The sequence below is a fragment of the Pan troglodytes genome, chromosome 6 (genome assembly GCF_028858775.2).
Source record: "Pan troglodytes isolate AG18354 chromosome 6, NHGRI_mPanTro3-v2.0_pri, whole genome shotgun sequence".
In the NCBI taxonomy this organism is placed as follows: domain Eukaryota; kingdom Metazoa; phylum Chordata; class Mammalia; order Primates; family Hominidae; genus Pan; species Pan troglodytes.
The window spans coordinates 85,548,371-85,573,224 of NC_072404.2; the positions used below are offsets into that span (position 1 = coordinate 85,548,371).

Below are 24,854 nucleotides of genomic sequence, written 5' to 3' on the forward strand. Positions count from 1 at the left end.
ACAACATACAGACAGAGAAGGGTAAAAACTATGCATGTATAGCTTGACCACGATTCCCTGTCAATTTCGGTAGCTGGCTGGTTCCCACCAAGGTAGCAATCAAGGGCAACAGCTCCAGTCCCTCCCGCACACCACTGAGCAAGACGGACAAATAAATCAGGGAGCACACAGGCTGGGGGGGCACTGGCAGGAGCCTCACCAGCTTCTGAAAGGAAGAATGACGCAAGAACACAAGGGCTCTCTGAGGCCAACCATTTGCAACACTGGAACAGGTTATCTTCCAGGAAGTATTTGCAGTTTTGCATTTACTGTTTGCAACTTCTGGTCAGTAAAAAAGATTGAGCAACCAACTCAGCACTGATATTGGGGTGAGTCAGACACCCCAATCAAAGCAGTAACAAGAAAGGAAAGAATAAAACATGTAATTTAGTCAACCCTTTAGCTGTCACTGTCACGTCAGGGCCACCTAGACAAGGCTCTGGCACCAGGGGCTGCACCTTCTGGCTGCAGGGGGAGCGGGGTCATTCAGGTTCACAAGCCCCTCTGCCAAGGTTTAGTGGCTTCAAGATGAGGGAAAACCCTCATGGAACCACACCCTACTGTTGCCTGATAGCGCAACCCCCAGGGACTGAGAGGTACTCGGGGAACACTACACTCTCCAAGGTGAACTGTTAAAAAGCAGTGTCCAAGAGTGACTCAGACAGATCGCTCCACAGCCACAATAGCCAGAGTGCCCAGGAAGTTTATTATCCGTACTGAGATGTTGGTGCAGATTTCTTTGTGTTTACCTTCTGTGGGGTTCACTCAGTTTCTTGAATCTGTAGATTTATGTCTTTTGCAAAATATAGCAACTTTTCTTTTCTTTTCTTTTTTGTTTTAGGAGACAAGGTCTTGCTCTATCACCCAGGCTGGAGGCGTAGTGGTGCAATCACTGTTCACTGCAGCCTCAACTTTCTGGGCTCGAGGGATCCTCCGGGCTCAAGGGATCCTCCTGCCTCAGCCTCCTGAGTAGGTGGGACTACAGGTGTGCCTCACCACACCTGGCTAATTTTTGTATTTTTAGTAGAGACAGGGTTTTGCCACATTGCCCAGTCTGGTAACGAACTCCTGAGATTCTGCCCACCTCTGTCTCCCAAAGTGGTGGGATTATAGGAGTGAGCCACCGTGCCCGGCCGCCATTATTTTTTAAATAACTTTTCAGCCTCATTCTCTTTCTCTTCTTCTCCTGGGACTTGGGTGACATGAAAGTCAGATCTTTTGTTATTAGTCCCACAAAATCCTGAGGCTCTGTTCATTTGTTTTGTTTTGGTTTTCAGTCTATTTTCTGTTGTTTAGGTTAGGTGATTTCTACTGCTCTAACTTCAAGTTCATGGATTCTCTCTTCTGTCTCCTCCATTTTGCTGTGGAGTCATCCATTCAGTTTCCTATTTTGACTATTGTATATTTCAGTTCTAAGACATCTGTTTCATTCTTCTTTATATCTTAATTCCAACATCTGTGTCATCCTGATGCTGGTGTCTGTTGACTCTCTTTTCTCATTCAAGTTGAGAGTTTTGTGGTTCTTGGTATAGTGATTGATTTTTATTGTATTCTGGGCATTCTGGGTACTTTAAGATCCTGAATCTTATTTAAGCCTATTTTATTTTTGAGACAGAGTCTGTCTCTATTGCCCAGGCTGGAGTGCAATTGTGTGATCTCAGTGCACTGCAACCTCTGCCTCCCAGGTTCAACTGATTCTCATGCCTCAGCCACCACAGTAGCTGTGATTACAGGCGTGTGCCACCACACCTGGCTAATTTATTTTTTTGTATTTTTAGTAAAGACAGGGTCTCACCATGTTGCTGGGGCTGGTCTCAAACTCCTGGCCTCAAGTGATCCACCCACCTTGGCCTCCCAAAGTGTTGGGATTACAGGTGTAAGCCATTGCACCCAGCCTCTTTTGATTTTATTAAATATTGTCTGTCACCTGCTTATAGGGAAGGAAGGTATCAGTTCATTGCTGTCAGGCGAGATTCAGTCTCCCTCCTGGGCCTCTGCTGACAAACCCTAGCTTGGAGAGGGAAGACCGCACATGATCTCCACTGACACATGGGGTGGGGCTCCCTGGTTCCGCCAGGTGGTGGTGAAGTCCTGACTCACACTGGGCCTCCTCTGATGTCACTCCCAAGGAGAGCACGTTTCCTTGCTTCCTTGAAGAGTCGAGGTTTCCTTGGCTATTTTTTTTTTAAAGTTGATAATTCTCCCTTTTGCAAATTTCCCTTAAAAGATGTTGCAGGTATGAAATAAGACTGAGCCACAGGACACACGCAGCCCTTTGGACTTTCCTGCAATTTCTATAGCATTCGCTCATATCTTGGAAGCATTTACAGGGAAGCCACCAAGAGGGTTTAAGAATGCAATTCCTTGGCTCTTGATGAATCTAAAGACGTTACCAATACTTTTCAGTTGTTGTTTACTTGGGGAGTCAATACCAAGTTTGAAGAATTAGCATGAAACAACTACAAATAAGAGCATTTTCAAAGAAGTTGAGAAAAGTTTAGTACAATCTGAAGTGGAATCCACTAAGATGTGTTATAATGAATGTGGGGGGCAGAAAAAGGCTTAGTTGGAGCCTATGGTTGTTCACTATATTATTCACCAGCAGATATTATGCAAAAAATTTGAATCTATTATATGTGATCGAACAAGGGAATGTCAACAGTATCTGCTCTCATGGACTTAACCTAAGTTGGTCTTAAGGATTTTTGTCAAAAATAGAAGCTGAATATCCTAACTGGCCTACCATACAGCAGTTCAGCAGCTTAGCAGTGGTAAAGTCTGGTGTGACTATTTTGAGCTCAGAGTGAATATTAAATCTTTTCTGAACAAGAATAACTGAAAAGTACTGCCCTCTTAGTCTAAAAATAAAAATAAAAAATAAAAAAAGAGAGGGCCGGGCACGGTGGCTCATGCCTGTAAACCCAGCATTTTGGGAAGCCAAGCCAGGCGGATCACAAGGTGAGGAGATCGAGACCATCCTGGCTAACACGGTGAAACCCCATCTCTACTAAAAATACAAAAAATTAGCTGGGTGTGGTGCCACGTGCCTGTAGTCCCAGCTACTCAGGAGGCTGAGGCAGAAGAATCGCTTGAACCTGGGAGGTGGAGGTTGTGATGAGCCGAGATCATGCCACTGCACTCCAGCCTGGGTGACAGAGCAAGACTACATCTCAATAAAAAAAAAAAAAGAAAAAGAAAAAAGAAAGAACTGCCCTCAACCACTATTACCTAATACTAAATTGCTTTGGAAATTAGCTTTTGCTGCAGACTTGATGTTTCTTAATGAGGCCAATCTAAAATTATAAGGCAAAACAGCAGTTATATGCAAAACTTATATTGCGGTAAAGTCATTGCAATGAAATTAACATTGTATGAATCACAAGTAATGTCAACCTGCGTCATACAATTCCTAGACTGTCAAGGTTAGAACAAGTGAGAAACCTTTGCACATTTTTTTGAGCTCAAACCTTGAGCTCAAAAAAAACAAAAACTTTGAGCTGCTAGTTCTAGCCCCAGCAGCGTTTTTCAGATCTTGATCTAAGTATGAAGGAAATTCCCATATTTTAAAATCCATTTAACTGTACAATTGAGCAGCTCTCATCTAACCTTCAACTGGAAGTGGCTGATCTGCAATGCAATAATGCAAAAAGGCAAATATCAAGAGGGGAATCTAAAAAAAAAAATCTATAAATGCTGTCTTCCAATGATTAAAATGCTCCATCAAAATTTATGCTCCCTGACCAATATAACTTGGCAGTACCTATTTGTGTGAAAAGATATTTTCAAAGATGTCACCTATACAATCTCATTACAGATGAGCACTGACACGGGGATATTTGCAACAGATTTTGATGTTTGGGAACACTAATTCAGAACCCCAATGAAACAAAATTGTTTTCTGTTTTTTGTTTTTTTGAGACTGGGTCTTGCTTTGTCACCCAGACTGCAGTGCAGTGGCACAATCGCAGCTCACTCCAGCCTCAACCTTCTGGGCTCAAGTGATCCTCCCACCTCAGTCTCCACAGTAGTTGGGACTACAGGTGTATACTACCCACCATGCCCAGCTAACTTTTTAAATATTTTTTTGTAGAGATAGGGGTTAGCCATGTTGCCCAGGCTGGTCTCAAACTCCTGGACTCAAGCAATCCTCCCACCTCAGCCTCCAAGAGTGCTGGGATTAGAGGCGTGAGTCATGGCACCTGGCCCAAAATTGTTATCCCTACAAAAATCATTCCATTCTTCTTATTAACAAACCTGTATTAAAAATTTGCACTCAACTGTTATTAGTTATTACTCGAATTTATTTTAAAAATATATATTTCAAAATATAGAGACAGGGTCTGGCTAAGTTGCCCAGGCTGGTCTCAAACACCTGGGCTCAAGCAATTCTCCCGCCTTGGCCTCCCAAAGTGCTGGGATTACAGGTGTGAACCACCGCAACCAGCCTTATTTGAATTTCATCAACAAAAAACATGGAAACTTGTTGCCTCTCATTATATATAACATCCTAGATTTTACTTCTTGGCATGCAAAGCCTAAAAAATATTTATTACCTGGCCTCTGCCAAGAAATAAGTTATTAGCGCCTACTCTAGATAACTGAAGTGCACCTAGTTACTGGAGCTCTGTACTGACTGGGCAGTACAGATGCCACAGGCTCTGGTTGTGGGAGTCTGAACGGGTTACTTGACCTCCCAGGACTCAGGTTTCTTCTCCATAAAGCAATATGGAGCTGGTCACCAAGGATCATCCTCAGCTCTAAAATTCTACACAGCTAGAGAAATACTTCCAGAATACGTGAACCATGTCCATGCTGTCTCGAGTCCATGCACGGTTCCTTTTGTAGACTACTCGGCCATCGTGTCATTGTACAACATACTTAGGGCCTAAAGAGGCAGGAGAGGTTGCTTGCACACAGAGGGAACCCAGGCTGTGGGATCTCAGGTTCCTGCATCTTTTTGGTCTGTTTGCTTGTTTTGAGAGACACAGTCTCACTCTGTTACCCAGGGTGGAAAGCAGTAGCATAGTTCACTGCACCCTCATACTCCTGGCCTCAAGCCATCCTCCCACCTTAGCCTCTCTGAGACTATAGGTATGCACCACCTCACAGAGCTAATTTTTAAAAAACTTTTATTTCTGTAGAGATGGGGTCTCGCTTGGTTGCCCAGGCTGGTCTCAAACTCCTGGGCTCAAGCAATCCTCGCACCTTGGTCTCCCAAAGTCCTGGGATTCCAGGTGTGAGCCAGCACACCCGGCCCCTGCATCTTTGTTGTTGATAGTGTTTGTCTTTTCTTGAGGCAGGATGACCCTCACCATTATGAGAGTGCCTACGTTTTTGCTTTTTTCTTTTTTGAGATGGAGTCTTGCTCTGTCGTCCAGGCTGGAGTACAGTGGCGCAATCTCAGCTGACAGCAAGCTCCGCCTCCTGGGTTCACGCCATTCTCCTTCCTCAGCCTCCTGAGTAGCTGGGACTACAGGCGCCTGCCACCACACCCGGCTAATTTTTTGTGTTTTTAGTAGAGATGGGGTTTCACCATATTAGCCAGGATGGTCTCGATCTCCTGACTTCGTGATCCACCTGCCTCAGCCTCCCAAAGTGCTGGGATTACAGGTGTGAGCCACTGCACCCAGCCATGAGAGTGCCTACGTTTTTTTTCAAAAGTCTCTCACCCATTTCTAATTGGCTGCTTTGAATCTGCGTAAATTGGGAAATCAGCTGCTTGTTAGCGTGATATCTAAGATAAGAGTAAGCCAGGCACAGCGGCTCACGCCTGGAATCCCAGCACTTTGGGAGGCTGAGGCAGGTGGATCACCTGAGGTCAGGAGTTTGAGACCAGCCTGGCCAACATGGCGAAACCCCGTCTCTACTAAAAATACAAAAATAACTAGCCAGGCGTGGTGGTGCGTGCCTGTAATCCCAGGTACTTGGGAGGCTGAGGCAGGAGAATCACTTGAACTCAGGAGGCGGAGGCTGCAGTGAGCCAAGATGACACCATTGCACTCCAGCCTGGGCAACACAGTGAGACTCCGTCTCAATAAATAAATAAATATAAAATAAAATAAGAGTAAAGAGGTGGGGAGCGTTGGCTCAGGTCTGTAGTCCCAGCTATTTGGGAGGTAAGGCAGGAGATCACTTGAGCCCTGCAGGTTGAGGCTGCAGTGAGTATCACTGCACTCCAGCCTGGGCAACAAAGCAAGACCCCATCACTATATAATAAGAGTAAAGAGGGCCAGGTGCAGTGGCTCACGCCTGTAATCCCAACACTTTGGGAGGCTGAGGCGGGTGGATCACTTGAGGTCAGGAGCTCGAGACCAGCCTGGCCAACATTGGGAAACCCAGTCTCTAGTAAAAATACAAAAATTAGCCAAGTATGGTGGCGCACCCCTGTAATTCCAGCTACTCTGGAGGCTGCTGAGGCAGGAGAATCACTTGCACCTAGGAGGTGAAGGTTGCAGTGAGCCAAAATCATGCCACTGCACTCCAGCCTGGGCGACAGAATGAGACTCTGTCTCGAAAAAAAAAGAAAAAGAGTAAAAGAGTAAAGAGGTTCTTTGAAGACTAGCATCTTCTGTATTTAAAAACTAGCATCTTCTGTATTTAAAAAAAAAAAAAAAAAAAAAAAGGCTGTTGAGTAGGGCCTGTGGGGCCCTCTTATTCACAGACTTTGTGAAATCCATTCCAGAAACTCTGAGTTGCTTCCGGATTCTCAGATGTGCTGGAGATGTACTCCGAAAGCCTTGCAGGCCACAGCTCTGTGTGGCTAAAAGCACTGAGCACTCCCACCAAAGCAGGCCTGGAACCTGCACGAGGGCTCCGCTGGCCTGTGAGGCCCAAAGCACTAAGGATGCCAGGGAGTGCGAGGCAGGCAGGCTCCTAATCCCACAGAGCTTACAGTCTGGAAAGCCTCTAGACAATGTTCAGGTACAAAAACGTCATGTTGAAGGACATGCTTCTGTCACTCTTACGTCCACGCGTGCAGCAAACAGCTGAGGAGCACCTGCTGCACTCCAGGAACTGTGTGGGTTCAGGCAGGAGCAGACATGCCAACCTTGCCCTAAGGTGTCCTCCTGCTATGAGAAAGGGCAGACCTATCCCAACAGTCACGGCTGCATGGGGAGGCCAGGCGCAGGGGAAATAGAGCTGGAAGGAAAAAGCAGGCATGACAGTCTGAAACAGTCAAGGAAGGGGCTCCCAGAGGCCAACATCTGGGCTGGATTGTGAAGAATGATCAGGGTCCACCAGTCAGATTAGGGGGATGAGTGAAGCTACCGATAGAGGAAGCGTGTACCAGAGCCTAGAACAGGAGAAACTCGGGGTCTGGGGTAACTCAAGTGTGGTGCAATGGGATGTGTTTATATGTGGGGATGCATAGATGGCACATAAGAGATAAGCATTCATTCATTCACTGAACAGGCTGGAGTCACCAAGGCTGCAGTGCAGTGGTGTGATCATAGCTCACTGCAGCCTCTAACTCCTGGGCTCAAGCAATCCTCCTCCCTCAGCCTCCTGCGTAGCTGAGACCATAGGCATGCACCACCATACCAGCTGATTTTTTAAATTTTTTTGTAGAGATGGGGTCTCACTAAGTTGCCCAGGCTGGTCTCAAACTCCTAGGCTCAAGCAATCCTCCCACCTTGCCCTCCCAAAGTGCTGGGATAACAGGTAAGAGCCACCACACTCGGCCAAGATAAACTTTTAAAAGAGACACCCAGATGAGTGCGTAAGGGCCTAGGGGCCTGTACGCCAGTCTAAGGTGTTTGGCCCTGGGGAAGCTGGTGAGGACAGGGCAAGGGGGTGGTGTGATCAGAATGCTGCTACAGGAAGGTACTACTGTACAACGATGCCTGCACCCCTAATATCAATGCAGTCACGGGGCCTTCACCAAGGTATCCTGGAGAACATTCTCCACTGAAGATGGCCATGGCCAAACGCTGCCAGCTGATGGCCTTTTCCCCACACAACAGGACTTAATTTAGAAACACATGACCAGCATGTGCCCGATGCAATGACGTGAAAGAGGAAGGCAGCTGCTGAGTCAGATCTGTGCAAGCGTGACTGGGGTGCGGGAGGGACAGCAGGCGAACAGTGGGCATGACTCAGCACAAATCGAACTGACCAGGCCCACAGGGGCTGATGCTGCAGCTGCAGCTCCCCGTGCCTGCTTCTAGCAATATCTCTGCGGCCTCGGCTCCTTGGCTTGAATGCCAAGGGGACGAGACCACAGCTCCCCTAAGCTCCAGGGCATTGCATGGATATAATCCAGCGTCAACATTAAAAGGTGGCACAAGGTGATTTACAGGCACAAAACTCTCCATAGGAGTTCATGCTGGTTCATCCTCCTGACCATCCCCACTTTTGCCTCAATTGTTTTTTTTTTTTTAGATGGAGTTTTGCTCTTGTCGCCCAGGCTGGAGTGCAATAGCACGATCTCGGCTCACTGCAACCTCTGCCTCCCAGGTTCAAGCGATTCTCCTGCCTCAGCCTCCCGAGTAGCTGGGATTACAGGTGCCTGCCACCACGACTGGCTAATTTTTGTATTTTTAGTAGAGATGGGGTTTCGCCATGCTGGCCAGGCTGGTCTCAAACTCCTGACCTCAGGTGATCCACCCTCTCAGCCTTCCAAAGTGCTGGGATTACAGACGTGAGCCACCAAACACGGCCTTCTTTTTTTTTTTTTTTTTTTTTTGAGACAGGGTCTGGCTCTTGTCCCCAGGCTGGAGTACAGTGGCACAATCTAGGCTCACTGCAACCTCCACCTCCCGGGTTCAAGCAATTCTCCTGCCTCAGCCTCCCAGGTAGCTGGAATTACAGGCACCCGCCAACATGCCTGGCTAATTTTTGTTTTTGTTTTTGTTTTTTTTTTTTGTAGAGATGGGGTTTCACCATGTTGTCCAGGCTGATGTCAAACTCCCAATCTCAACTGATCCACCTGCCTTGGCCTCCCAAGTGCTGGGATTGCAGGCATGAGCCACCAAGCCTAGCTGATTGCCTCAATTAATTTTGAATAAAAATATAGAAAAGAGAAACAGAGGCCGGATGCGGTGGCTCACGCCTGTAATCCCAGCACTTTGGGAGTCCGAGGCAGGCGGATCACGAGTCAGGATATCGAGACCATCCTGGCTAACACAGTGAAACCCCGTCTCTACTAAAAATACAAAAAAATTAGCCGGGTGTGGTGGCAGGCGCCTGTAGTCCCAGCTACTTGGGAGGCTGAGGCAGGAGAATGGCATGAACCCGGGAGGTGGAGCTTGCAGTGAGCCAAGATCGCGCCACTGCACTCCAGCCTGGGCGACAGAGCAGGACTCGGTCTCAAAAAAAAAAAAAAAAAATTAATAATAATAATAATAAGAGAAATAGAGAGAGCCAGGGGTCTTGCTTTACTTTTCTCAAATCTGGGCAGATCAGTTCTGAAGTCGGCTTCTGCCTCCAGCGCAGGGGCAACAGTCTGGAGAGATCACCTGGAGGCAATCAGAATGCCACCTGCCCCCCAAGCCCCTGCCCACACACGCATGTGTTACAATTCCTACAGCAAGTCCACGGCAGCAAGCCCACAGCATGGGCAGTGCTACTCCCTCCTCCTTTACCGAAATGAGAATGGGATGGGCTGAAGTCAACATGGCTTCCCCAAAAGGGAAGGCACACTAAGGATTCTTTTAATAGAATTCCAAATGAGCTCCACATTGAACATCAAAGACAAACTGCAACACTCAGAAAGTGGCTCTAGGGCACAGTAGTCCCCAACACCTGTCACAAGAGAAACAGGCATAGTGGCTCACGCCTATAATCTCAGCACTTTGGGAGGCCGAGGCTGGAGAAGTGCTGAGGCCAGAGGTTCGAGACCAGCCTGGGCAACAAAGTGAGACCACCCGCTCCATCTCAAAAAAAAAAAAAAATTATCCAGGTGTCGTAGCGTGCACCTGTAGTCCCAACTACTCAGGAGGCTGAGGCAGAAGGATTACTTAAGCCTGGGAGTTAGAGGTTGCAGAGGCTGCAGTGAGCCATGATGATTGTGTCATTGCACTCTAGCCTGGGTGACAGAGCGAGACCATCTCTCAAAAAAAAAAAAAAAAAAAGAAAGAAACAGTAAAGACACTGGAAAAGTTAATCCTAAGAAAAGAAGATTCAGAGGTACTTGATCCCTTCTTTAGGTGATCAGAAAACTGCCAAAGGGAGAGGCCTGGCATTCAGAAATAGGAGTGGTCATAGAGGAGAGAGGTTTACAACCCCTCCAAGCAAAAACGTTCTAATAAAGGAGTCTGAACATAGAATGCGCTATTGGGGGAGTGGCTCCCCATCATGGGAGATGTGTCACACGAGGCTGGGTCACAAGGACTTAATGACAGAAAGTGCCTGCACCCCAAGGGCCTGGGAACAGACCAACCAAATTAATATTAATTAATCTGAGCTGGCTGATTGGTGACGATGCCTGGTGAAAAATCCCAAGTGTCTGACCTGAGTTAATAAATACAGATCTCTGTCTTTGAAACACACACACACACAAGCCCCGAGCAGCCCTTGGAAAAAGGCAGGAAGGGAGAAGTACCAACCCTCTCAATTAAAAAACCGGTCCCTCCAGCCAGGCGCAGTGGCTCAAGCCTATAATCCCAGCACTTTGGGAGGCCGAGGGGGGCAGATCACCTGAGGTCAGGAGTTCGAGACCAACCTGGCCAACATGATGAAACCCTGTCCCTACTAAAAATACAAAAATTACCTGGGCATGGTGGTGGGTGCCTGTAGTCCCAGTTACTTGGGAGGCTAAGGCAGGAGAATCGCTTGAACCCAGGAAGTGGAGGTTGCAGTGAACTGAGATAGCACCAATGCACTCCCACCTCGGCCTCCCATAGTGCTGGGATTACAGGTGTGAGCCACCGCACCTGGCAGACAGTCATTAAATCTTAAAGCTCCCAAATAATCTCCTTTGACTCCATGTCTCACATCCAGGGCGTGCTGGTGCGAAGGGTGGGCTCCCAAGGTCCTGGGCAGCTCTGTCCTGCTGGCTTTGCAGGGTTCAATCCGAGGCTGCTCTCACAGCCTGTGGCTTTTCCAGGGACAGGTTGTAAGATGCTGGTGGATCTACCATTCCGGGGTCTGGAGGACAGTGGCCCCCTTCCCACAGCTCCACTAGGCAGTGCCCCAGTGAGAACTCTGTATGGGGCCTCCAGTCCCACATTCCTCTCCTACCAGAGGTTCTCGGTAAGGGGTCTGCCCCTTTCCCAGGCTTTCCCATACATTCTCTGAAATCTAGGTGGAGGCTGCCAAGCCTCCCTCACTCTTGCATTCTGTCCACCCACAGGCTCACCACCACATTGAAGCGGCCAAGGCTCATGGCTTTCACCCTCTAGTGCGGCAGCCTGAGCTGTATCTGGGCCCCTTTGAGCCAAGGCTGGAAGCTGAATGGCCAGGGATGTGAGGAGCAGTGTCCTGAGGCTGTCCCTGGCACTGGGCCTGAACCACAAAGCATTCTTCCCTCCGAGGCCTCCACAACTGTAATGGGAGGGGCTGCCGGGAAGGTCTCTGAAATGCCTTCAAGGCCTTTTTTTCCCACAGTCTTGGCTATCAGCACTTGGCTCCTTTTTAAATCTGCAAATCGCTCTAGCAAGCGGTTGCTCCACAGCCTGCTTGAGTTCTCTTGAAAAAGTTTTTTCTTTCTGTCACATGGCCAGCCTGCAAATTTTCCAAACTTACACTCTGCTTCCCTTTTAAATATAAACTCCAACTTTAAGTCATTTCTTTGCTCCCACATCTGAATGTAGGGTAGTAAAAGCACCCAGGTCACCTCTTTTTTTGTTGTTGTTGTTCACTCTGTTGCCTCGGGTGGAAGCTGGATCTTGTTATAAGGGAACATTATACAAACCCGAACCAAACTGTGAGACGTTGACAAAGACACGGCCTCACTTTTTCAAAAATGTTAAGGCCATGAAAGATAAAGACTGAGTGATCTAAGACACACACACACACACACACACACACACTCTCTCTCTCTCTCTCTGAGGTCTTGGACCAGGAAAAAAACATATTTTTTCTGATGTAAAAGATATTAACGGCAAAATGTAAAGAAACTCTATGATTAGACAACACAGGATATCAATGTTAATTTCCTGCTATTGATCACTGTATTTTGCTTACCAAAAAAAAAAAAAAACTGTCCTTGCCTTGAAGAAAATACACACTGAAGTACTTAGGGGTAACCAAGTACCTTGGTTATATCTGCAACTCATTCTCAAATAGTTCAAGAAAAAATATATCTACACACACACACACATTGATAAAGCAAATATGGTAAAATATTAACAATGGGGAAATCTGGGTAAAGGGCACTCAAGAATTGTTAGCACTGCTGTTGCAACTTTTTTGCAAATCTGAAACTATTTCAAAACAAAAAGTTAAAATTAAATACAGTTCAAGAGACCTACTGAGGCTGGGTGCGGTGGCTCACGCCTGTAATCCCAGCACTTTGGGAGGCCCAGGCAGGTGGATCACCTGAGGTCAGGAGTTAGAGACCAGCCTGGGCAACATGGTGAAACCCCCATCTCTACTAAAAATACAAAAAATTAGCCAGGCGTGGTGGCAGGTGCCTGTAATCCTGGCTGCTCCAGAGGCTGAAGCAGGAGAATTGCTTGAACCTGGGAGGCAGAGGTTGCAGTGAGCCGAGATCGCGCCATCGCACTCCAGCCTGGGCAACAAGAGCGAAACTCCGCTCAAAAACAAACAAACAAACAAAAAAAACAAAGAGAGACCTATTGTATAACATGGTGACTACAGTTAGTAGCAATGTGTTGTACTCTTGAAGACTGCTAAGAGTAGATTTTAAGTGTTCTCACCACAAAAAAAGGTGTGAGGTAATGCATATGTTAATTAACTCAATTTAGCCATTCTACCAGACTTCAAAACAATATGCCATACACTATAAATATATACAACTTTGTCAATTAAAAAATTTAAAAGCATGTTTAGTGAAGAAAATGTGCTATATTTTAAAACATAAAATTAAGGAAAACATAATCCAAACTCTTATTTGGTTTCATTCTACCAGTTTTTTACATGCATATTACAGGACATACTTTTCCTTTTTTTTTTTTTTTTCAGATGGAGTCTCGCTCTGTTGTTGCCCAGGCTGGAATGCAGTGGTGCCACCTCGCTCAGCTCACTGCAACCTCCGCCTCCCGAGTTCAAGGGATTCTCCTGCCTCAGCCTCTGGAGTAGCTGGGATTACAGGTGCCTGCCACCATGCTCGGCTAATCTTTGTATTTGTAGTAGAGATGGGGTTTCACTATGTTGGCCAGGCTGGTCTCAAACTCCTGACCTCGTGATCCACCCACCTCGGCCTCCCAAAGTGCTGGGATTACAGGTGTGAGCCACCGTGCCCGCCCATGTTTTTAACATGATCGGTTTTATACTACATATAATTTTGTTCTACTTCTTTTCATATATTAAATTGTGAACATTTTCTCGTTATAAATTCTCAAATGTCATTATATTTTCACTATTACAATGTCAAGTTACAGTGCATTTTCTAGTACAGAAAAAAAAACTGTTTTTAAAAAAGTCATGAAAAACAGGATTGATATATTTTCAACATAAGTCTTTGTAAGCCACTGATAAGTTCCTTAAAATAGAAATTCTGGCCAGGCGCAGTGGTACATGCCTGTAGTCCCAGCACTTTGGGAGGCCGAGGCAGGCAGATTGCTTAAGCTCAGGAGTTCAAGACTAGCCTGGGCAACACAACACATCCCTGTTTCTATAAAACAATACAACAATTAGCTGGGCGTGTTGGTGCACACCTGCAGTTCCAGCTACTCGGGGGGCTGAGGCATGAGAATCACTTGAACCTGGGAGGCGGAGGTTGCAGTGAGCCAAGACTGCACCACTGCACTCCAGCCTGGGCAGACAGAGACAGAATTTGTCTCAAAAAAAAAAAAAAAAGAATTTCTGAATTTGTCTTAGAAATATTTCTGAATCAAAGGGAACAAATATTTTTAAGGTCCCTGACTTACTGTCAAATTATTTTTCAAAAAGCAATTTATTTTCAAAATTTCTCTGCAGCTCTTCCTCTTCAAGGCACGCTGCTAAGCTGAAGAGACAGGAGCAATTCCACAAAGCACTGTGTGCACAGAGGCCTAGCAGCAGGTGGAAGGATGAAAGCTGAAACACAGGAATTAATAAGCACTTAAGGGAGGCCATGGCACCTGTGCCCCAGCAGGGAGGGCAAACTGAATTGAGTAGTGGCCTCAGCTTTTCTGGTGGAAGACACATCTTTATTTCCTTGCCAAAATAAACAGAACAGATGGGAGCCGGTTCATGTGTGGGTGAGTCTGGTAGTGGTTAAGGAGGGCTTCCTGATGGAAAGGACTCAAAAGGGAAGGAGACAGAGTGGGGAAGAGCACACACCAAGGCCAGAAGGGAAAATAGAGTCACGGCTTTAAAAGGAAAAACAGGCCAGGTGCGGAGGCTCACACCTGTAATCCCAGCACTTTGGGAGACCAAGGCGGGAGGATCACTTGAGGACAGGAGTTCGAGACCAACCTGTCCAACGTGGTGAAACCCCGTCTCTACTAAAAATACAAAAAAATTAGTTGGGTGTGATGACAGGCGCCTGTAATCCCAGCTACTCGGGAGGCTACGGCAGGAGAATCGCTTGAACCTGGGAGGTGGAGGTTGCAGTGAGCCAAGACTGCACCACTGCATTATAGCCTGGGTGAGAGAGGGAGACTGTGTCTCAAATAAATAAATAAATAAATAGATAAATAAATAAATAAAATCACACAATAAGTGGCCCTTTGTAACTGGCTTCTTTCACTTAGAATAATGTCTTCAAGGTCCATCCACGTTGTGGCATGCATAAAAGCCCTTCATTCCTCTTCATGCCTGAGTAACATTTCATCGTATGGATATACCACATTTTGTTTATCCATTCAATGGGTGATGGATACTTGGATTGTTTCCTTTTGGGGGCTGTTATAAATATTGTTGCTGGACAGGCACAGTGGCTCATGCCTGTAATCCCAGCACATTGAGAGGCTGAGGCAGGAGGATGGATTGAGGCCAGGAGTTTGAGACCAGCCTGGGTAACATAGTGAAACCCCATCTCTACAGAAAATTAAAAAATTAGTGAGGTGTGGTGGTGCACACCTGTAGTCCCCGCTACTCAGGAGGCTGAGGTTAGAGGATCACTTGAGCCCAGGAATTGGGGGTTACAGTGAGATATGATCCCAACACTGCACTCCAGCCTGGGTGACAGAGCAAGACCCTGTCTTTAAAAAATAAATACATAAGGGCCGGGCAAGGTGGCTCATGCCTGTAATCCCAGCACTCTGGGAGGTCGAGGTGGGCGGATCACCTGAGGTCGGGAGTTGGAGACCAGCCTGACCAACATGGAGAAACCCTGTCTTTACTAAAAATACAAAATTAGACGGGCGTGGTGGCACATGCCTGTAATTCCAGCTACTTGGGAGGCTGAGGCAGGAGAATCACTTGAACCCGGGAGGTGGAGGCTGCAGTGAGCCAAGATCGTGCCACTGCACTCCAGCCTGGGCGACACAGCGAGACTCCGTCAGTATAAACGTTTTCTATTTCCTTGTTTACATTTATTTATTTATTTTATTTTATTTATTTTTAGACAGGGTCTTGCTCTGTTGTCCAGGCTGGAGTGCAGTGGTGCAATCATAGGTCACCACAACCTCTACCTCCCAGGATCAAGTGATCCTCCCACCTCAGCCTCCCGAGGAGCTGGGACTACAGGTGCACACCACTACGCCTGGCTAGTTTCTGAATGTCTCTAAAACAAGGGTTAGTACCCCTTGGTTCTTAAGAAAAAGCACTCAGAATTGCAGAAGAGAGAAAGGCCTGCCTAGTCTACACAGCACTGTGTTTACTACAGGCTCACTAAGGAGGAGCCAAGCAATGCAACCAACATTCACTCAACACCTACTATGTGCCAAGCACCCTGGCTAGGCACCTTCTACAATTTCTTTTGATGCATATGATAAACCTGTTTAGAGAAATATTATTTCACCCATTTTATAGACTCAGATTCAAAGCCCTAAGGACCAAGCAAGTTACTGAAATTCCCACAACTTACAGAGGGAGATTTAAAGACCTTGTGGGACCCTCTCTGTCACTTCTTGTTGCAACCCTAGACAAGGAAGGGGTGACCCAACTCCTGGCCCACAATGGTCTTGATGGTTCTCATGCTGGCTACTGTCACCCCACATTCAGCTAGTAGTGGGCTGTGCCATTCAGCAAAAACAGAGTTTCTACTAGTGCATAGAGGACCACGGAGTCACAGGGGGTGCTCTGGGCGACAGCTTCACCCACAGAACAGGTATTGGTCAGTGGGTGGCTTCCTTCAGTCCAACAAGTGGTTTCAAATCAGCTCTTCCACAAGCTGACAGGGAACAATGGTACTAATGAGACAGACAAGCCAGATGGCCCCTGGGCTGAGGCCTCAGAGGGCACCGTATTGGTCATTCCTTCCCCAGCGTTGCTTGCGTTTCACCTTGACGTTCGGTCATTGCTATGCATTCAAGGCTGGTGTCAATCACATGTGTATTGAGGCCGGGCGCGGTGGCTCACACCTGTTATCCCAGCACTTTGGGAGGCCAAAGTGGGAAGATCACCTGAGGTCAGGAGTTCAAGACCAGCCTGGCCAACATGGTGAAACTAAAAATACAAAAAGTAGCTGGGCATGGTGGTGCATGCTCTGTAATCCCAGCTACTCAGGAGGCTGAGGCAGGAAAATCACTTGAACCCGGGAGGCGGAGGTTGCGCTGAGCTGAAATCGCACCACTGCACTCCAGCCTGGGCGATAGAGCCAGACTCGGTCTCAAAAAAACAAAAAAAGTGTACTGAGCACCAACTCTAGGTCATCTCTGTGACCTGTGCTTGGATATTCACAGCATGTGTTTAAATTCTAGAATGTGGGCAGTAGGGTTACTAAAAACCCACAACATGAACAAGTCAGTAATAATTAGATCCCATCGCTATGGTGACTAAGGACGGTCATGCGGTGTCTATAAAAGCATCATAATTATTATACCATTTACAAGATTGCCCATACAGAGCTTTCTATTGCCCCATGTTGTCTTACAAGGAAGACAAAATCCTTTGGTGCTGGCCTGACATTGTACTATGCCTGCTGCTCGAGACAGGTACACTAGGTTACCCAAGATGCTCCTTTAGACTGAGGGCTTAATGCTCCATTTCTCAGACACCACCAAGAGAGCTGCGTACTTGCCGGCAGCTAGCTGTGGAGATGTGCTTGAGTTGGGAGAGCCACGGCTCTGCTGCACCCACTGGGGCTTCCTGTTAGAAAAGAGACCCACGACATCACACAGTACACCTGCATGAGAGGCTAGAGGGAAAGTCCTCCAGGCCACAGCACTAGAAAAAAGTCCTCCTGGGCAGTGACCCACATCACATGGCTTCAAGCTGAACTCTAAGCAACGTCTAGTGTGGGCAGGGTGACTCCGCTAGGCCCTTGGCCTCCATAAGGTGACTCAGTGGTTCAAGCAGCTTTTTCTCTTGTCATTCCACCATCTCAATGTTCAACTTCCGGGGCCGTCCCGATGGGAAGAAGATTGTTGGAGGGCCCGGCCCTGGCTCTTAAATGCTTCCATCCAGAAGTGACATACGTGACTTCCTCTCACAGGCCATTACCCGAAGTTAACTTCAAGAGGGCTTAGAAATGTGTGGGAGCCCAGAAACACGCAGTGAACATACGTCTGCTGCAGGTGTCCACGACTAGCTCAAGGTGACAGGGAACTGGAGGCACAACTGGTGGGAGTCTAGTTGCTCAAGAACTCATGACCTATAAACCTGATTTTTAAAAACTGAGATAGAAGCCGGGTGCGGTGGCTCACACCTGTAATCCCAGTACTTTGAGAGGCCGAGGTGGGTGGATCACAAGGTCAGGAGTTCGAGACCAGCCTGGCCAACATAGTGAAACCCCATCTCTACTAAAAATACAAAAATTAGCTGGGTATGGCAGTGTGTGCCTGTAATCCCAGCTACTTGGGAGGCTGAGGCAGGAGAATCACTTGAACCTAGGAGGTGGAGGTTGTGGTAAGTGGAGATTGTTCCACTGTACTCCAGCCTGGGCAACAGAGCAAGACTCTGTCTCAAAAAAAAAAAAAGAAACCTGAGAGACTGGGAGCAGTGGCTCATGCCTCAGGCCGAGGAGGGCAAGATCACTTGAGGTCAGGAGTTCGAGACCAGTCTGGCCAACATGGTGAAACCCCGTCTCTACTAAAAATACAAAAATTAGCTGGGCGTGGTGGTGGGCACCTGTAATCCCAGCTACTCAGGAGGCTGAGGCAAGAGAATCACTGGAACCCGGGAGGCAGAGGTTGCAGTGGGCTGAGATTGGGCCACTGCACTCCAGCCTGGACCACAGAGCGAGAGTCAGTCTCAAAAAAAAAAAAAAAAAAAAAAACTGAGACAGAATTCACACACCATAAAATTCATCATTTTAAAGTATAAAATTCAGTGGTTTTCACTATATTCACCCATTGTGCAAGCATCACCACTACCAGATTCCAGAGCATCTTCATACCCTCAAAAGGAAATCCCACACTCATCAGCAGTCACTCCCCACTCCTGACCTGGTTTTTGTTTTTTGGGTTTTTTTTTTTTTTTTTTTTTTTTGAGACAGGGTCTCACTCTGTCAGCCAGGCTGCTGTACAGTGGCGTGATGACAACCCAGCCTCCTGCGTTGCTGGGACTACAGGCGCCCACCACCAAGCCCCATTAATTTTTTGTTAAGATACGGGGTTTCGCCATGTTGCCCAGGTTGGTCTCGAACTCCTGGGCTCAAGCCATTAGCCCACCTCAATCTCCCAAAGTGCTGGGATTACAGGTGTGAGCCACCAAGCCCGGCCCTGATTTGTTTTTAACTAATGAACAGTGTTTTAACACTGCTCTGACATACAGGAGCTGTAATTATCACAAAGGTTAAAGGACCTTGTCCAACATCAGGGAATCGATAAATGGTGGAACCAGGATTCAAACCCAGACCAACTGTCTCCAGAGCTATTCTATCAACCATCTGTCTGCCCTTCAAGACCTTTTTAGGATACGGCAAAGTTACAGGTAGACGCAGCCTCACTGAATGACCTGCGGTTCATTTTGCAGCTGACATCCTGGCCACATCATCAGATGACAGCATTGCCCAAGATGAAATAATCCCTGCAGAAGGACACAGGATTGGTCTCGTGTCTGGGTGGAGCTATCCTGCACCTCTGTAACCCTGGTGCTCATCAGACTTTGCATAACATGAGTGCTCAATATTTGTTTTTGGTTTTTGTTTTTTTGAGACGGAGTTTCGCTCTTGTTGCCCAGGCTGGATGGAATGCAATGGCGCAACCTCAGCTCACTGCAACCTCTGCCCCCCGGGTTCAAGCGATTCTCCTGCCTCAGCCTCCCAAGTAGCTGGGATTACAGGCATGCACCACCATGCCTGGCTAATTTTGTATTTTTAGTAGAGACAGGTTTCTCCATGTTGGTCAGGCCGGTCTTGAACTCGCGACCTCAGGTGATCTGCCCGCCTCGGCCTCCCAAAGTGCTGGGATTACAGGTGTGAGCCACCACGCCTGGCCAGCACTCAATATTTGTTTGCTGAATGACTAAATGAACAGAATCTCCCAGACCAGAGTCAATGCTTCTCCCTCAATGGCACAGCACACTGGCCCTTCAGCCAGGAGCATCGGAACAGAGCCGTGCTGCTTTCTAAGACCTCGTGGCTCTGCCTGAAATCACCTACTAAAGGGCAAGAAACCAAGCCAAGCTTTTCAAATATCACAGGAAAAATAGCAGGGGTCCAGGTACAGTGGCTCATGCCTGTAATTCCAGCACTTTGGGAGGTCAACAGGAGGATCGTTTGAGCCCAGGAGTTTGAGATCGGCCTGGGCAACATAGCAAGACCCCATCTCTGCAAAAAGAAAGAAAAACTAGCCAAGCATGGTGGTGTGTGCCTGTAGTCCCAGCTACTTGGAAGGGCTTAAGGAGTTTGAGACTGCAGTGAGCAATGATCCTGGGTGACAGAGCAAGTGTCCTGCCTTAAAAAAAAAAAAAAAAAAAAAAAGAGAGAAAAGAGAAAGAAAAAAAAAGCAGGGCACTGTACGTGGGAGGTACTAAGAGCTTCAGAACCTTCACTTTGGACTGGCTGCCTCTCACTCTGGCACAAGATCGCTCCTCACTCTGCCAGATTCTCAAGCTTCACTCCTGCCTGCTAAAATAATCGCTCTGATTCCATTCTCTTGCTCACACCTCCCAAAGAACTGCCCTTACAGAATTTACAACCGAGCCTGAACCTCTCAGCCTCTTACCTAGATGGGACCCAGAAAGGGTCACCTGTGGGAACACTCCTGTTCTTGAAAACAGTGCCTCCACCCTGGCCTAGGCCAACATCATCTTTCATCTTGTTGGTCTTTTCCACACACAAAAGTAGTCCCAGCACCTCGAAGAGAGCTTGGCACGTACGTGGTGCTCTACAAATACTTGCTGAGTACATGGGCTGCTGACCACTGCTTTATTCAATGATCCTCGTGTAAAGGCCCAGGGAAAAGCACTTTTTAAAAAAAATTTAAGAGATGGGGTCTTGCTCCATCACCCAGGCTGCAGTGTCGTGGTGCAATCATAGCTTACTACAGCCTTGAACTCTCAGGCTCAAGCGATCGTCCTGCTTCAGCCTCTTGAGTAGCTGGGACTACAGGTGCACACCACCATGCCTGGCTAATATTTTAAATGTGTATTTTCTTGTTGAAGGGACAGGGTCTCTCTCTCTCTCTTGCCCAGGCTGGTCTCAAACTCCTGGCCACAAGTGATCCTCCTGCCTCAGCCTCCCAGAGTGCTGGGACTACAGATATGAGCCATCGCGCCCAGCTGAAAAATACTAATGAGAAACTGGTCGGCTTCCTTTTTCCAATAACGCTTGCTATGTAACCCCATCCTTCTTTGCCTTGGCATCTAGGAAGCTCTGGGCAGAGCTGTGTGCTCAACCACAAGAGCTTCCTTGGACTGCTTTTTGACACCATCACCTCCCAGAGTCCTTTTCTCAATTACTAGGCTCTCAGCTTTCAGTTCCCCCTCTGGTTTTTGGTTAGGTTGGGGAAAGCATGGAAAGTGAAATTCAACAAACTCACAACCCAGTTGAGCTATAAAAGGCCAACAGACCTTGGTTCAAAACCTAGATATGCCACCTACGCACTCTGGGATCCTGGGCACACGATTTATCACAGTCCGTCTCTGGGATGACCATGCTCACAGTGCTACATTGGTTACATGAGACATAAACACCCAGCGCAGACACTCAACGGTTACACTCAACTCCTTTTATTTTCATTAGAATTTTCTATTATTTATTTATTTGGGGAATTTTCTATTTTTCATTTATTACTGTATATTTTGAGATGGGGGTCTCACTCTATCACCCAGGTTGGTGTGCAGTGGTCTGATCATGGCTCACTGCAGCCTCAACCTCCCTGGGCCCAGGTGATCCTCCCACCTCAGCCTCCCAAGTAGCTGGGATGACAGGTACACACCACCACACCCAGCTAATTTTTAAACACTGATGTTTAAAAACACTAATTTTTAAATAGAGATGGTGTTTTGCCATGTGGCCCAGGATGGTCTTGAATTCCTGGGCTCTAGTGATCCGTCCACCTCGGCCTCCCACAGTGCTAAGATTATAAGCATGAGCCACTGTGCCAGGCCCTAGGATTTTTAAAATAAACAAATTTATTCATGTCTTCAGCATCCAGGTAACTGATCTAGAAAGATTTAGAAAGAGTCAGAATATTCTTCTTCAATTATAAAATGATTACTGAATAAATTATCAACTACAGAAGGAACTTGAGACACAATTTTTCTTTTCTTTTTTTTTGTAGAGACAAGTGAGCATTTATTTTTGTGCCTTTCTTCCTATGTATATTTCAAGCCTTTTTCAAGGCCCCAGGAATCTCCGGATTCAATTATGTCCCCGGGCTTGGTCGACTGCTGCAGGACTCTTAGGGAGCCTTGTACAAATGCTAGAGTTACTCATTCACCAACATTAAACCCTAGGATAGAAGATGCAACAAAGCAAGACTCCTTTCTCCACAAAATGTGATTTCAGACGAGGCAGCAGCCAATGTAGAAAACGCTGGAATTTTTCCTTGGAACTGGACTGTGATGAGAGGTGCCGCCATGAACGTAAGCTACTGTCTTTTCTTTTCTTTTTTTTTTTTTGAGATGGAGTTTCGCTCTTGTTGCCCAGGCTGGAGGACAAAGGTCCGATCTTGGCTCACCACAACCTCCGCCTCCCGGGTTCAAGCGATTCTCCTGCCTCAGCCTCCCCAGTAGCTGAGATTACAGGCGTGTGCCACCACGCTCAGCTAATTTTTGTATTTTTAGTAGAGACGGGGTTTCTCCATGTTGGTCAGGCTGGTTTCGAACTCCCGACCTCAGGTGATCTGCCCGCCTCAGCCTCCCAAAGTGCTAGGATTATAGGCGTGAGCCACCGGGCCCGGCCAGCCACTGTCTTTCCTTTGACCCTTCCTTTCCAGTTTTTGAAGATAAAGCAGGAAATAATCTTCTCTGAAGATACTTGATAAAAATTCCACCCCGCCCCCAAAAATAACACAAGCTTCCAGTTCATTGATAAAAATTTACTGTAGTTTGGCACCTGGCTCTAGTGCAGCTGGCAGATGAGCTGATTGATGCACACACCCCCAAGAAGATGGAGGTGTGCCAATCTCCTTCAGAAAGTCCACTATTTTTGGTAGCATGACAGTCCACTGAGAGGTGGAAAGGGGACAAGAACCATGAGATCTCCTGGAAATGCTTCCTTGGGAAGGCAATTTCATGAATGAGGTCTTCCAAGCAAATGACACCAAGCTTTCCCAGGTGCTCCTCAATCACTGTGTTGTCAGAGGGATGGTCTTATTCTTGACCTTGGCTTGTCTACGTTTCAAAATGAGTTCCTGGACAGACTTCAGATTTGGAAATCCCCAGGTCACATAAGGTTACATACTATACGCTGCATTTTTAGGTTCTGGGGGGTGACTTTTACAAAGACACCACTAAAAATTTTCTTTAGGCGAAGTCTTGCAATGGCTCTCCGCACCAGTAAACTCACACCATCAATCCTTTCGACGCATACAGCAAAGGCCAAGGAATGTTTATCTGGCGATTCCAAGGTGTGAGGTTTTACTTCTAGTCGTCTGAGACACACCTTGTCATGTTTCTGCCACCAGGAATCATGTAGGAATGATTCCAGTCGTTTAAACCTGAGCTCTTTTCCTTCCCTCTGCTCCTCCTTTGCCAAAAGTGCCTACTTTGACTGGGTGGCTTTGAGGCCTTGGTAAGCCTTCTGCTTTCAGATTTTCTGGAGCCAAAGGGATTTTTCTTTGCTCCTGCTTTGCCATCTTTCTAGTGTTGCAGCTACTGAACATGCACAACCCCACCACTGACACAAAATTTTATACCTGGATGGAAAACTAAAGTCCTAACAAAAGTTCCTACTGTACTTTGGAATAATCTTCAGAAGTACAGACCAGGCCAGGCGCAGTGGCTCACGCCTGTAATCCCAGCACTTCGGAAGGCCGAGGCGGGCAGACTGCTTCAGGTCAGGCATTCGAGACCAGCTGGGCAACATGGTGAAACCCCATCTGTACTAAAATTACAAAAAATTAGCCAGGCGTGATGGCACACACCTATAATTCCAGCTACTCAGGAGGTTGAGGCACGAGAATTGCTTGAACCCAGGAGGCAGAGGTTGCAGTGAGCCAAGATTGCGCCACTGCACTCCAGCCTGGGCGACAGAGTGACAGGCTCTGTCTCAAAAAAAAAAAAAAAAAAAAAAAAAAAAAACACTACAGATCAGACCCAATTTTGACATCTGAGCTCAGTCAATATGCAGGAGAAAGCTCAGCAGTAAACTTGGGGGACAGAAGCCATATTTATTCATTCATCCATTCATCCAAGTGCCTACCTTATGCCTGGCATTGTTCTATGCCCCAGCTTACACTCGCAGAAATGATAGGTTCCCTGTTCTCAACTGAATTCACCTTCTAGTCCAACCGTATTGCCACTAGGGAGGGGAGAATTAGACACCTTTTATTAAGTCACTATTTATCCTTTATGAAAGCAGATGAAGAAGAAAACATGCAATAAGACAGTGACAGTGACCGGGCACAGTGGCTCCTGCCTATTATCCCAGCACTTTGGGAGGCTGAGCTGGGTGGACCACTTAAGGCCAGGAGTTCGAGACTGGCCTGGCCAACATGGTGAAACCCTGTCTCTACTAGAAATACAAAAATTAGCTAGGTGTGGAGGCACGTGCCTGTAGTGCCAGCTACTCGGGAGGCTGAGGCAGGAGAATCACTTGAACCTGACAGGTGGAGGTTGCAGTGAGCCAAATCTTGCCACTGCACTCCAGTCTGGGCGAAGAGAAAGGAGGGGTGACTGAAGCAGGGTTCCAAGATCAACCAGCAATGGTACCATGGACAGATCTTGGAACGTGGTGGGGAGGGGAAGAGAGGGAGAATTATGGGTCAATTACGGGTCAGCGCAGCAGGAAGTGACGAGGGGCTACAGTAAGACCACAGCAGTGGAAAGAGATTTAAAGGGCCGGGCGTGGTGGCTCACGCCTGCTGTAATCCCAGCACTTTGGGAGGCCGAGGCAGGCAGATCGCCTGAGGTCAGGAGTTCGAGACCAGCCTGGCCAACACAGTGAAACCCTGTCTCTACTAAAAATACAAAAATTAGCTGGGCGCGGTGCCGCGCACCTATAATCCCAGCTACTCGGGAAGCTGAGGCAGGAGAATCACTTGAACCTGGGA

The 24,854-nt window shown here is 47.2% G+C and overlaps 1 protein-coding gene, 1 non-coding gene and 1 pseudogene across 5 annotated transcripts in view; all 3 read right to left on the minus strand.

Moving 5' to 3' along the window:
* The window catches only part of POR (cytochrome p450 oxidoreductase), a 70,969-nt gene that overhangs the window by 39,807 nt on the left and 6,308 nt on the right, over positions 1-24,854 (minus strand). Inside the window, exon 1 of one of the 4 annotated variants that reach the window (XM_016945831.4) lies at positions 24,005-24,104. The exons of the other annotated variants lie outside the window; for them this stretch is intronic. Within the exon in view, the coding sequence (XP_016801320.1) occupies positions 24,005-24,018 (14 nt within the window). The 5' untranslated portion in view covers positions 24,019-24,104. Of the gene's footprint in view, positions 1-24,004; positions 24,105-24,854 lie in introns of those variants that run through there. 4 annotated transcript variants of the gene reach the window in all.
* LOC112209903 (small nucleolar RNA SNORA14) lies at positions 2,265-2,399 on the minus strand. Its single transcript, XR_002944892.2, has one exon. It is a non-coding gene; the product is annotated as a small nucleolar RNA SNORA14 (small nucleolar RNA).
* LOC134810457 (ribosomal protein uL30-like) lies at positions 22,617-23,559 on the minus strand (annotated as a pseudogene).